Source organism: Tamandua tetradactyla, chromosome 16 (assembly GCF_023851605.1).
Source record: "Tamandua tetradactyla isolate mTamTet1 chromosome 16, mTamTet1.pri, whole genome shotgun sequence".
NCBI lineage: Eukaryota > Metazoa > Chordata > Mammalia > Pilosa > Myrmecophagidae > Tamandua > Tamandua tetradactyla.
The window spans coordinates 47,261,057-47,274,204 of NC_135342.1; the positions used below are offsets into that span (position 1 = coordinate 47,261,057).

Consider the following 13,148-nt stretch of genomic DNA (forward strand, 5'->3'; position numbering starts at 1 on the left):
TGTTTAACATTGTGGTAGTTAGATTAGTTGTCAACTTGGCCAGGTGAAGGCACCTAGTTCTGTTGCTATGGAAATGAGCCAATGGTAGGTGAATCTCATCTGTTGCTAATTACATCTGCAGTCGGCTAGGAGGCGTGTCTGCTGCAATGAGTGACGTTTTGACTTAATTGGCTGGTGATTAAATGAGAGAACGCAATGTAGCACAGCCTAGCAGCTCGACATTCCTCTTCTCAGCACTTGCAGCTCAGCCCCAGGCCTTTGGAAATGCAGAAAGAAGTCACCCCGGGGAAAGTTGTTGGAACCCAGGGGCCTGGAGAGAAGACCAGCAGAGACCATCCTGTGCCTTCCACGTAAGAAAGAACCTCAGTGGAAAACTAGCTGCCTTTCCTCTGAAGAACCAACAAAATAAATCCCCTTTTATTAAAAGCCAATCCATCTCTGGTGTGATGCATTCTGGCAGCTAGCAAACTAGAACAAACATAATGTCCTCAAGGTTCATTGACTTCATTGCATGCCTCATGACTTCATTCCTTTCTATAGCTGCACAATATTCCATCATATGTATGTGTCACAGCTTGCCCTTCCGCTCATCAGTCAATTGATGCTCAGGCCACCTCCATCCATTGGCTATCATGAATAATGCTCCCATAAACATCAGTGTGCAAATGTCTATTCATGTCCCTACTTTCAGTTCTTCCAAGTATATTCCTAGTAACTGGATTGCCTAATCCTATAGCAATCCTATATCTAGCCTCCGTGGCTCTGCTATATTACCCTCAGAGGGGCTACACCATTGTGTTTCCCTACCAACATTGAATAGGTTTACCTCTCTCCCCACATCTTCTCCAGTACTTGTACCTTTCTGTTTGTTTATTTTTTGAATCTGCAGTTTTTGTTGAAATATGGTCATATACCATATATTCTATCCAGAGTATACAACCAAAATCTCACAGTATCCTCTCTTAATTGTATAATGATCCTCAGTCTCAATTTTAGACAATTTTCATTGCTCCAAAGAGTAGAATAACAGATATACACAGCCACATATAAAAGAAAACCCTTGTTAAATATAGTCCATTACATGCGGTAGGTAGTTTTTTTGCCTATACCACTCTATCATTAACTCTTTGTACAAGTGTCATACATTGGAAGTAGTTCATGCAAGAACTTATTTATATTTGTAGTGTTAATCAATGAGATACATGACTTGAGACAACCCTTTTCAATCATATTCACCTTCAATAGGCACTATTACTTATAATCCTAATAATAAACTACATCACCTCTATCCATTCCCAAACATTTAAGATCAACCTCGTTAACAAATCTGTACATATTAGGTACCTACTCCCCCTTCTTTAGCTTTTATCTATCTCTAGGTCCCCTATATTGTACATTTTTAGACTCTAAGTTTACATTTTGTAGGTGGTTCATATTAGGGAAATTACACGGTATGTCTTTTTGTGTTTGATTTATTTCACTCAGCATTATGTCTTCAAGGTTCATCCATGCTGTTGCATACTTCAGGACCTCATTTCTTCTTACTGCTGCATAATAGTCCATTGTATGTATAGCACATTTTGTTTATCCACTCATCTGTTGATGGACTCTTGGATTGTTTCCATCTTTTGGAAATTGTAAATAATGCCACTGTGAACATAGATGTGAAAATGTCTGTTCCTGTCACTGCTTTCATATCTTCTTAGTGTAATAACAAGTACCAGAATTGTCAGGTCCTCGAGCAATTTAGTTATCTGAGGAATCATCAAACCGTCTTTCATAGTGACTGTGCTATTTTACATTCCCACCAGCAATGAATAAGAGTTCCTGTTTCCCCATGTCTTTTCCAATATTTGTAGTTTCCTGTTTGTTTAATAATGGATGGAGGTGGCCTAAGGGTACAATGACTGAGGGAAGGAAGGGGGAACTGTGGTGTATACATACAGTGGACTGCTGAGCGGCTTGCAAGAAGCAGTGAAGCTGTGAGGCATGCAACTAGGTGAATAAGCCTTAAGGACAATGTGTTGACTGAAATGGCAGAAACAAAAAGGCAAATATTACCATGCCTCACTCATATGGGCTAACTATAATGTACAAACTCAGAATTGAAATTGGGAGCATGGGTTATCAGGTTGGGGCCTGTTTTAAAGGGTACTAGATTGTAAGCTCTATATTCAAGAGTTGTAACTGTTACTTCTAAATTCTGATATACTGAGCTATTTGTGTATATCCTGGTCATTCCCTGAAACTTTAGATATGTATGTGTTACCTGATACTCTGAGTTAGAGTACTGAAGCTATGAAAGTCAGCATTACCCCTTACAGCAACTGTTGAAAAAGCTGAAAAAGTGATCAGACTTTGACCAGAGTTATGAATGAAGCTGATTTGGATAGGACTAAGGTAAGTCAGAATATAGGGTAGGGCGGGCCACGGTGGCTCACTGGCAGAGTTCTCACTTGCCATGCCAGAGACCTGGGTTCGATTCCTAGTGCCTGCTGTTTTAAAAAAAAACCTACAGGGTAAAGGGTGATATGGTCATATTGTAAAACCCCAAAGAAAGGGATGTTTATTTGGTGCAAAATTTATATTTTAGGTAGCACATTATCTAATTTAACTTTTATGGTCAGTTTATTTGGACAGCATAATTACATGGAATCTTGAATACGGCATGAGATATTGGTTTGTACAGGTTAGTATGATGCCCCCTTATATCCCAGAGTAATTTGGGCAGAGAATAAAAAATATTTGCCAAGGCCTCCTGCACTCTTGGGGAGTGGGACAAAAGAAGGAAATATTCAACTTCCCTATCTGGGGAATTTCTGATATTCTCGCAAGCGGTGGGGACAACCAGTTCAATAGGCTGAGCCCTCAATCTTGGGCTTTGCCCCTATGAAACTTATTCCTGCAGAGGAGAAGCTAAGACTACTTATAATTAAGCCTAAGAGTCACCCCCAGAGAACCTCTTTTGCTGCTCAGATGTGGCCTCTCTCCCTCTCTAAGCCAACTCATTGCCCTCCTCCACTACATGGGACATGACTCCCAGGGGTGTAAATCTCCCTGGAAATGTGGAATAGGTCTCCCGGGATGAGCTGGGACCTGGCATCATGGGATTGAGAAAGCCTTCTTGACCAAAAGGAAGAAGAGAAAAATGAAACAAAATAGGAGTCGAGAGTTTATCCTGAAGGTTATTCTTATGCTTTATATAAATGTCCCTTTTTAGTTTATATGTGTTGGTGTGGCTGGAAGGAAGTACCTGAAATTGTTGATCTATGTTCCAGTTTTTTAAATATTTTTATTGTAAACAACAAACAAATATTCTTGAAATATGAACATTTAAAAAAATTTTATTGATACATCAACGTACAAGCAACGTATGAAAAAATTTCATATTTTTAAATTTATTTTTCATTTAATTATTTAATGTTCCAACATACAAAACATTTTTACCATATGATCATTCCATTCTACATATATAATCAGTAATTCACAATATCATTTCTTAGAACATTTGCATTAATTCAGAAAAAGATTCTTTTTGAATGTTTTTATGGTAAACAACAAACATTCTTGACATATGAACATTTTAAAACAAATTTTTATTAATACATCAACATACAAGCATATACATTCTTTTTTAAATTTTTTAAAATTTATTTATTAAATGTACTAACATGCAAAGACAAACATTCTTACCATATGATCATTCCATTCTACATATATAATCAGTAATTCACAATATCATCACATAGTTGTATATTCATCATCATGATAATTTCTTATAACATTTGCATCAATTCAGAAAAAGAAATAAAAAGAAAACAAGAACTTTCATACATACCATACCCCTTCCCCTCCCTTTCCTCAATCACTCGCATTTCACTCTACTAAATTTATTTTAACATTTGTTCCCCCTATTATTTATTTTTAATCCATATGTTTACTCATCTGTCCATAAGGTAGATAAAAGAAGCATCAGACACAATGTTTTCACAATCACACAGTCACATTGTGAAAGCTATATCCTTATACTATCATCTTCAAGAAACTTGGCTACTGGAACACAGCTCTGCATTTTCAGGCAGATCCCTCCAGTCTCTCTGTTATGCCTTAACTAAAAAGGTGATATCTATTTAATGCGTAAGAATAACCTCCGGGATAACCTCTTGACTCTGTTTGGAATCTCTCAGCCATTGACACTTTATTTTGTCTCATTTCACTCTTCCCCCCTTTGGTTAAGGTTTTCTCAATCCCTTGGTGCTGAGTCTCAGCTCATTCTAGGATGTCTGTCCCATGTTGCAAGAAGGTCCACACCCCTTGGAGTCATGTCCCATGCAGAGAGGTGGAGGGCAGTGACTTTGCTTGTCATGTTGGCTGAGAGAGAGAGGCCACATCTGAGCAACAAAAGAGGTTCTCTTGGGGGAGACTCTTAGGCCTAATTTTAATTAGGCTTGACCTATCCTTTGTGGGATTAAATTTCATATGAACAAACCCCAGGATTGGGGGCTCAGCCTCATTCTTAACATACAAACATTCTACACTTGATGTACAATCAGTGGCTCACAATATCATCACATAGTTGTATGTTCATCACCATGGTCATTTTTTAGAACATTTGCATCACTCCAGAAAAAGAAACAAAAAGAAAAAATCTCATATTTACCATACCCCTTACTCCTCCCTCTCGTTGACCACTAATATTTCCATCTATTCAATATATATATTTTTTAATTTTAACATTTGTTCCCCCTATTATTTATTTATTTTTAATCCATATGCTTTACTCATCTGGCCATACTGTAGATAGAAGGAGCATCAGACACAAGGTTTTCACAATCACACAGTCACATTGCAAAAGCTATATCATTATACAGTCATCTTCAAGAAACATGGCTACTGGAACACAGCTCTACAGTTTCAAGTACTTCCTTCTAGCCACTCTAATACCCCGTAAATTAAAAAGGGGATATCTATATAATATGTAGGAATAACTTCCAGGATAACCTCTTAACTCTGTTTGAAATCACTCAGCCGCTGATACTTTATTTTGTCTCCTTTCTCTCTTCCCCCTTTTGTCCGAGAAGGTTTTCTCAATCCCTTGATTCCAAGTCTCAGCTCATCCCAGGATTTCTATTCCATGTATCCAGGAAGGTTTATACCCCTGGGAGTTATGTCCCACGTAGAGGGAGGCAGGCAGTGAGGTTGCTTGCCATGTCGGCTTAGAGAGAGAGATAGCCTTGAGTCTTTTTTTTTTTTATTATTAATTAAAAAAAATTACAAGAAACAAACATTCCAACACATACGTTCAGCAATTCACAATATCATCACATAGTTGCATATTCAGCATTATGATCATTTCCCAGAACATTAGCATCAATTCAGAAAAAGAAATAAAAAGACAACAGAAAAATATAACAAACAAACAAAAAAAAAGATTTTACAGGCCATACCCCTTACTGATCCCTTTCATTGATCACTAGCATTTCAAACTAAATCTATTTTAACATTTGTTCCCCTATTATTTATTTTTATTCCATATGTTCCTCTCATCTGTTGACAAGGTAGATAAAAGGAGCATCAGACACAAGGTTTTCACAATCACACAGTCACATTGTGAAAGCTATATCATTATACAATCATCATCAAGAAACATGGCTACTGGAACACAGCTCTACATTTTCAGGCAGTTCCCTCCAGCCTCTCCCTTACATCTTGGATAACAAGGTGATATCTACTTAATGCGTAAGAATCACCTCCAGGATAACCTCTCGACTCTGTTTGGAATCTTTCAGCCATTGACACTTTGTCTCATTTCCCTCTTCCCCCTTTTGGTCAAGAAGGTTTTCTCAATCCCTTGTTGCTGGGTCTCAGCTCATTCTAGAGTTTTTCCCAATCCCTTGATGCTGAATCTCAGCTCATTCTGGGATTTCTGTCCCACGCTGCCAGGAAGATCCACACCCCTGGTTGTCATGTCCCATGTAGACAGGGGGAGGGTGATGAGTTTGCTTGCTGTGTTGGCTGGAGAGAGAGGCCACATCTGAGCAACAAAAGAGGTTCTCTTGGGGGTGACTCTTAGGCCTAATTTTAAGTATGCTTGACCTATCCCCTGTGGGGTTAAGTTTCATATGAACAAACACCAAGACTGGGGGCTCAGCCTATAGCTTTGGTTGTCCACACTGCTTGTGAGAATATCAAGAATTCAACTTGGAGAAGTTGAGTTTTCTCCCCATTCTCGCCATTCCTCGGAGGGGACTTTGTAAATACTTTTCCACTCACTGATCACATCACTCTGGGATTCATCAGGGCATCACCTGGACAAACCAACAAAATCTCATGTCCTATACAAAGTTCCATGTACTTAAGGTGTTCAATCAACTATCCACATAAGTTATATTAGGAGATGCACTAGTCAAAGTATAGATTTGTACCAAATAAACATTTTTTGCTTTAGTCTCACACATTAGTTGAAATTTTAAAATATTAAGTACCATCTATTTTCAGCACACTGCAGTAATGACATTCTTTTGTTCTTCCTCATGCAAAAACATTTTTTTAATTTGTACATTTAGTTGCTATCATTATACACTCTAGGCATTCCTAGATTACACCATCTCAGTCTTTATCGTCTGTCTTTCTTTGTGATTTCATTTATGCCCAAGCCCTCCTCCCTCTATCATTCTCATATGCAGCCTCACTCAGTGTTTTAACATAATTGTATTACAGTTAGGTAATATTGTGCTGTCCATTTCTGAGTTTTTATATTCAGTCCTGTTGCACAACCTGTATCCCCTCAGCTCCAATTACCCAATATCTTACCCTATTTCTATCTCCTGATGGTCTCTGTTACCAAGGAAATATTCCAAGTTTATTCACTAATTTCAGTTCATATCAGTGAGACCATACAGTATTTGTCCTTTTGTTTCTGGCTAATCACACTCAGTATAATGTCCTTAAGGTCCATTCATGTTGTTACATACTTCATAACTTTATTCTGTCTTACTTTTGTATAATATTCCATCTTCTGTAAATGTCACAGTTTGTTTAGCCAACTGTCTGCTGATGGACATTTTGGCTGTTTCCATCTCTTGATAATTGTTAATAATGCTGCTATAAACATTGGTGTGTAAATGTCTGTTTGTGTCCTTGGCCTCGTGTCCTTTGAGTAGAGACAGCATATAAATGGGTCCTGTTTTGTAATCCATTCTGCCAGACTATGTCTTTTGACTGGAGATTTTAATCCATTAACATTCAGTGTTATTACTGCATGGGTAGTACTTTCTTCTGCTATTTTGCCGTCTGGATTTTATATGTCATATCTAATTTTCCTTCTTTTTACCTTTACTCATAGTCTTCCTTTCTACACTCTTCTCTACACCTCTCTCTTCTGTCTTCGTATCTGTCTCTACTGTGTTCCCTTTAGTATTTCTTGCAGAGCTAGTCTCTTGGTCACAAATTCTCTCAGTGATTTTTTGTCTGAAAATGTTTTAGTTTCTCCCTCATTTTTGAAGGACAGTTTTGCTGGATATAGAATTCTTGGTTGGCAGTTTTTCTCTTTTAATAATTTAAATATATTATCCCACTGTCTTCTCGCCTCCATGGTTTCTGTTGAGAGATCTGCGCATAGTCTTATTGGGCTTCCCTTGTATGTGATGGATTGCTTTTCTCTTGCTGCTTTCAAGATCCTCTCTTTCTCTTTGACCTCTGACATTCTGATTATTAACTGTCTTGGAGTATGTCTATTTGGATGTATTCTCTTTGGGGTACGCTGCACTTCTTGGATCTGTAATTTTAAGTCTTTCATAAGAGTTGGGAAATTTTCAGTGATAATTTCCTCCATTAGTTTTTCTCCTCCTTTTCCCTTCTCTTCTTCTGGGAAACCCACAACACGTATATTCATGTGCTTCATATTGTCTTTCAATTCCCTGAGTCCCTGCTCATATTTTTCCATTTTTTTTTCCTATAGTTTCTGTTTCTTGTCGGATTTCAGATGTTCCGTCCTCCAGTTCAGAAATCCTATGTTCTGTCTCTCGAAATCTACCGTTGTAGGTTTCCATTGTTTTTTCATCTCTTCTACTGTGTCTTTCATTCCCGTAAGTTCTGTGATTTGTTTTGTCAGACTTTCAGTTTCTTCTTTTTGTTCTTTCCTTGCCTTCTTTATATCCTCCCTCAATTCATTGATTTGGTTTTTGATGAGGTTTTCCATGTCTGTTCGTACATTCTGAATTAGTTGTTTCAGCTCCTGTATGTCATTTGAATTGTTGGTCTGTTCCTTTGACTGGGCCATATCTTCAATTTTCCTAGTGTGATTTGTTATTTTTTGCTGGCGTCTAGGCATTTAATTACCTTAATTAGTTTATTCTGGAGATTGCTTTCACTTCTTTTATCTAGGGTTTTCTTGCTGGATGAATTTGTTGTCTGTTCTTTGACATTCCGTTCAGTGTTGTCTGGACCTTTAGCTTAAGTTTTGTTTAACAGAGGAGAATTTTTCAGTTCTTGTTGTCTTGTTTCTTGCCCTGCTTGTGTGGTGCCTTTCCCCCTCCACACACTTAGGAGGGTCTACTTAGATATTATAGACCCCAGCCAGATTTTCCCAGACCAAACTGGCCTCCTATGAGGAGGAAAGAGTCACCTGTGTCGGTTTTCCCTGAGGGTGAGACCCAGCAGGTTGAAAGACTTCCCTGTGAAGTCTCTGGACTCTGTTTTTCTTATCCTGCCCAGTATGTGGCGCTTGTCTGACCACAGGTCCCACCAGCATAAGATGATGTGGTACCTTTAACTTTGGCAGACTCTCCCTGCTGGGGGTGTGGTGGATACAGAGGAGAGGTTGTAGGCTGGTTTTAATGGCTTCAAATTACCAAGCCCTGGTGTCTGAATTCCTTGGTGGAGGGATTCCACCTGGGTGGGGCTTCACCCCTCTCCTGGGGAAGGCACAAGCTCCAGATAAGCCCCCAAAAGAGCTCACTTCTGCCTATGCCTGGGGCAGTTGCAGCCTAAAAAGTTCTGCTGCTGTATCCAGAGGCAGTCAAGCCTTTGTAGATACACAGCCACAAAAACCTCTGTTTCCTTCTTTTTTTTTTTCCCCCTTTTTCTGTCAGTCCTGCCCCCTTGGCCCTGGGGCAAAAATGAGCAACCTCCGCTTTGATCAGGTTTACCTAAGCTGGGGGCCTATTTTTAGTAGTCAGAATTTGTTAATTAGTTCCACAATTGGCGTTTGATTGTGCCCAGTCAAGTCCTTTCCTTTCCCCTCTGAGAAGTGGCCTGTGGGGAATATACAACTATGTGACAATATTGTGAGTCATTGATTGTATATCATGTATGGACTGTGTGAAGATTTCTCACTGAAAATATTACAAATTGTTCAGTTGGCTTTCGTTATTTGAATGTTGCTAGGATGTGACTTCTGTAATTTTTGTTTGCTTTTAGAATTATGAAGTAATTCAAATACTGTACTTGGTGTTATGTATAAAAACTTAGATGGAAGTCAGATCTGTCTCATTGAGTTAAAGGGTTTGTTTGATTTCTTGTGTTTGACCCTAGGTATAACGTCTCCAACCACGTTATATGACAGGTATAGCTCCCCAACAGCCAGCACCACCAGAAGAAGGTTGTTTGTTGAGAATGATAGCCCCTCTGATGGAGGGACACCAGGACCTGGACGTATTCCTCCACAGCCCCTAGTCAATGCTGTCCCAGTACAGAATGTATCTGGGGAGGCTGTTTCTGTCACACCGGTTCCAGGACAGACTTTGGTCACCATGGCAACAGCCACTGTAACGGCCAACAATGGACAAACAGTAACCATTCCTGTCCAAGGTAAGGATGGCAGTGTTCCTTCACTGTGGCATTTATGGTGAAGTTACCTGAATTTTGGCTGGAATGATCATAAGGGACAAGGCAGTAGTAATAGAGGGATTGAGAGGCTAAAGATTGGAAACTTTTGTCTGGAGAAACTTGTACTATCATCATTTTCTTTGTGCTTTTTTTTCTCTGTAACAATTTATAGGTATTGCCAATGAAAATGGAGGAATAACATTCTTCCCAGTCCAAGTCAATGTTGGGGGACAGGCCCAAGCTGTAACTGGCTCTATCCAGCCCCTCAGTGCACAGTCCCTGGCTGGAAGTCTAAGCTCTCAACAGGTGACAGGAACAACCTTGCAGGTCCCAGGTCAGGTGGCCATTCAACAGATCTCCCCAGGCGGACAACAACAGAAACAAGGCCAGTCTTTAATCAACAGCGACAGTAGACCCAGGAAGACCAGCTCTTTATCACTTTTCTTTAGAAAGGTAATTTTTCATGTATGCTTACCAGGGCTTGTCTTGTGGGGATTAAAGTGTTAGGTAAACAAAATTTGAAATGTTTTTATTTATCAATTAGGTTTACCACTTAGCAGGTGTCCGCCTTCGGGATCTTTGTGCTAAACTAGATATTTCAGATGAACTGAGGAAAAAAATCTGGACCTGCTTTGAATTCTCCATAATTCAGTGTCCTGAACTTATGATGGACAGACATCTGGACCAACTATTAATGTGTGCCATTTATGTGATGGCAAAGGTGAGTTAAAACTATAAAGGACACGGGGACAGGTGCTACTTTAATCCTTACCTTTAGGACACATTTTTTTTTTAACATCTTTATTGAGCTACAATTCACATAGCATACACCCATTTACACTGTAAAACTGTAGAACTCATTGTTTTTTAGTATATTCACAGATATATGTCACCATCACTTGTCAATATTAGAACATTTCATCATCTTAAAAATAAACCTCATGCCCTTTAGCTATTGTTCCATATTTTCCCCAGCCTTAAGCAACTGCTAATCTACTTTTTCTCTATATACATTTTCCTATTCAGGACATTTCATATAAACTGAATAATATAATTTGTGGTCTTCTGTGATCGGCTTCTTAGTATAATCTTTTCAAGGTTCATCCTTGTTGTAGCATTTATCATTATTTCATTCCTTTTTATTCCCAAATAATAATACCTTGTATGGATATATTGTATTTTCTTTATCCATTTGTCACTTGACAGACATTTTGGTTCTTTCCATCTTTTGGCTATTATAAATGATGTTGCTATAAACATTCATGTAGAAGTTTTTTGGTGGGCATGTTTTCATTTCCCTTGGGAATATACTGAGGGGTGGAATTGTTGAGTCATTTGATAACTCCATGATTGATCATTAGAGAAATTGCCAGTCTGTCTTCCAAAACAGCTGTACTATGTTATATTCCTACCAGCAGTATACAAGAGTTTTAGTTCCTCTGGATCTTCATCTAGGCTTGTTATTTATCTTTCTGATTTCTAGCCACCCTAGCGGGTGTGAAATGGTATCTTATGGTTTTGATTGACATTTCCCTGATAATTAATGATGTGGAGCACCTTTTTATGTGTTAATTGGCCATTTGTCTATCTTCCTTAATGAAATGTTTATTCAAATTCTTTGCCCATTTTTAATGGGGTTATTTGTCTTTTTATTATTGAATTGCAAGAGTTACTTATGTAGTCTGGGTACAATTCCCTTCGATGGTTATGATTTGCACATATTTTCTTCCATTCTGGGGGCTGTCTCTTCATTTCTGGGTAACCTTTGAAGCATAGAAGTTTTAATTTTTATGAAATCCAATTTATATGTGTTTTTCTTTCATTGCTCCTGCTCTTTTAGAGTCATTTGCAAATTCCAAGGTCATGAAGATTTACATCTGTGTTTTCTTCTAAGAGTTTTATAGTTTTAGCGCTTACGTTTAGGTCTTTGAACAATTTTGAGTTAATTTTTCCATATGTTGTGAGGCAAGGTTCCAAATTCATTTCATTCTTTTGCATGTGGCTAACCAGTTATCCCAGCACCATTTGTTGAACAGATTATTTTTCCTTCATTGGATGGTCTTGACACCTTCTTGAAAATCAGTTGATCACATTTGTATGGGTTTATTTCCGGATTCCCAATTCTGTTCCATTCATCTACGTGTCTGTTGTGCCAGTACAATTACTGTTTTGTTTACTGGTGCTTTGAAATAAGTTCGAAATCAGGGAATGAGTCCTCCTACTTTGTTCTTCTTTATTAGATTGTTCTGGCTCTTCTGTGTCTGTTGCAATTCATTATTAATTTTAGAACCAGCTTCTCAATTTCTACAAAAAACCTGCTTAGGATCCTGATAGGAATTGACTTGGATCTGTAGATCAGTTTGGGGAATATTCCATCTTAACAATATTAAGTGTTCCTGTCCATGAACATGAGATGGTTTATAATTATTTATATCTTTTATTTCTTTCAACAGTGTTTTGTAGTTTTCAGAGAGAAGTTTTGTAATTTTTTTTGTTAAATTTATTTCTAAGCATTTACTTCATTTTGGTGCCATTGTAAATGGAATTATTTTCTTTATTTTCAGTTTGTTCATTTTAAGTTCATAGGAATACAATTAATTTTTGTATATTGATCTGATGTACCCACAACCTTGCTGAACTCGTTAGTTCTAATAGTTTTTTAGTGAATTCCTTAGAATTTTCTATATACAAGATCATGCTGTCAGCTAATAGAGATATTTTACTTCTTCCTTTCCTGTGTTACCTTTTCTCTTTCTTACCAAATTGCCCTGACTAAAACCTCCACTAGAGTCTTTACTAGATAGGTGAGAATGAACATACTGATCTCAGAGGGAAAGCATCCAGTCTTTCACTATTAAGCATATTTTGGTTTTTTTCCTTATCACGTTGAGGAAATTCCTTTCTATTCATAGTTTGTCAAGTGATCATGAAAAGGTTGGGAGTTTGTTCAAGCGTTTTAACATCTAGTCATAGGATCATATGGCTTTTGTTTTTTATTCCATTAATATGGTATGTTCCATTAATTCATTTTCATATATTCAACCAACCTTGCATATCTAGGATAAATCCCACTTTGTCATAATGTGTTTACCACTATTTTGTTGAGGATTTTTGCATCCACATTATAAGAGATACTGGTCTGCAGTTTCTGGTTTTGTAATACTTGCCTCATAGAATGAGTGGGGAAGAAGATGGGATTCTTCTGTTTTAGAAGAGTTTGTGAAAAATTGGTAATAATACTTCTTTAAATGTTTGGTAGAATTCAGCAATGAAGCCATCTGGCCCTGGGCTTTTCTTTATGGGTAGTTACTTGAGTAATT

The 13,148-nt window shown here is 37.9% G+C and overlaps 1 protein-coding gene across 1 annotated transcript in view; it reads left to right on the forward strand.

The window, feature by feature from the left end:
• RBL2 (RB transcriptional corepressor like 2) overlaps positions 1 to 13,148 on the forward strand; it is a 113,746-nt gene that overhangs the window by 50,203 nt on the left and 50,395 nt on the right. The window contains exons 15-17 of the mRNA XM_077132445.1: positions 9,535 to 9,810; positions 10,001 to 10,281; positions 10,373 to 10,549. Of these exons, the coding sequence (XP_076988560.1) occupies positions 9,535 to 9,810; positions 10,001 to 10,281; positions 10,373 to 10,549 (734 nt within the window). The remainder of the gene's footprint in view (positions 1 to 9,534; positions 9,811 to 10,000; positions 10,282 to 10,372; positions 10,550 to 13,148) is intronic.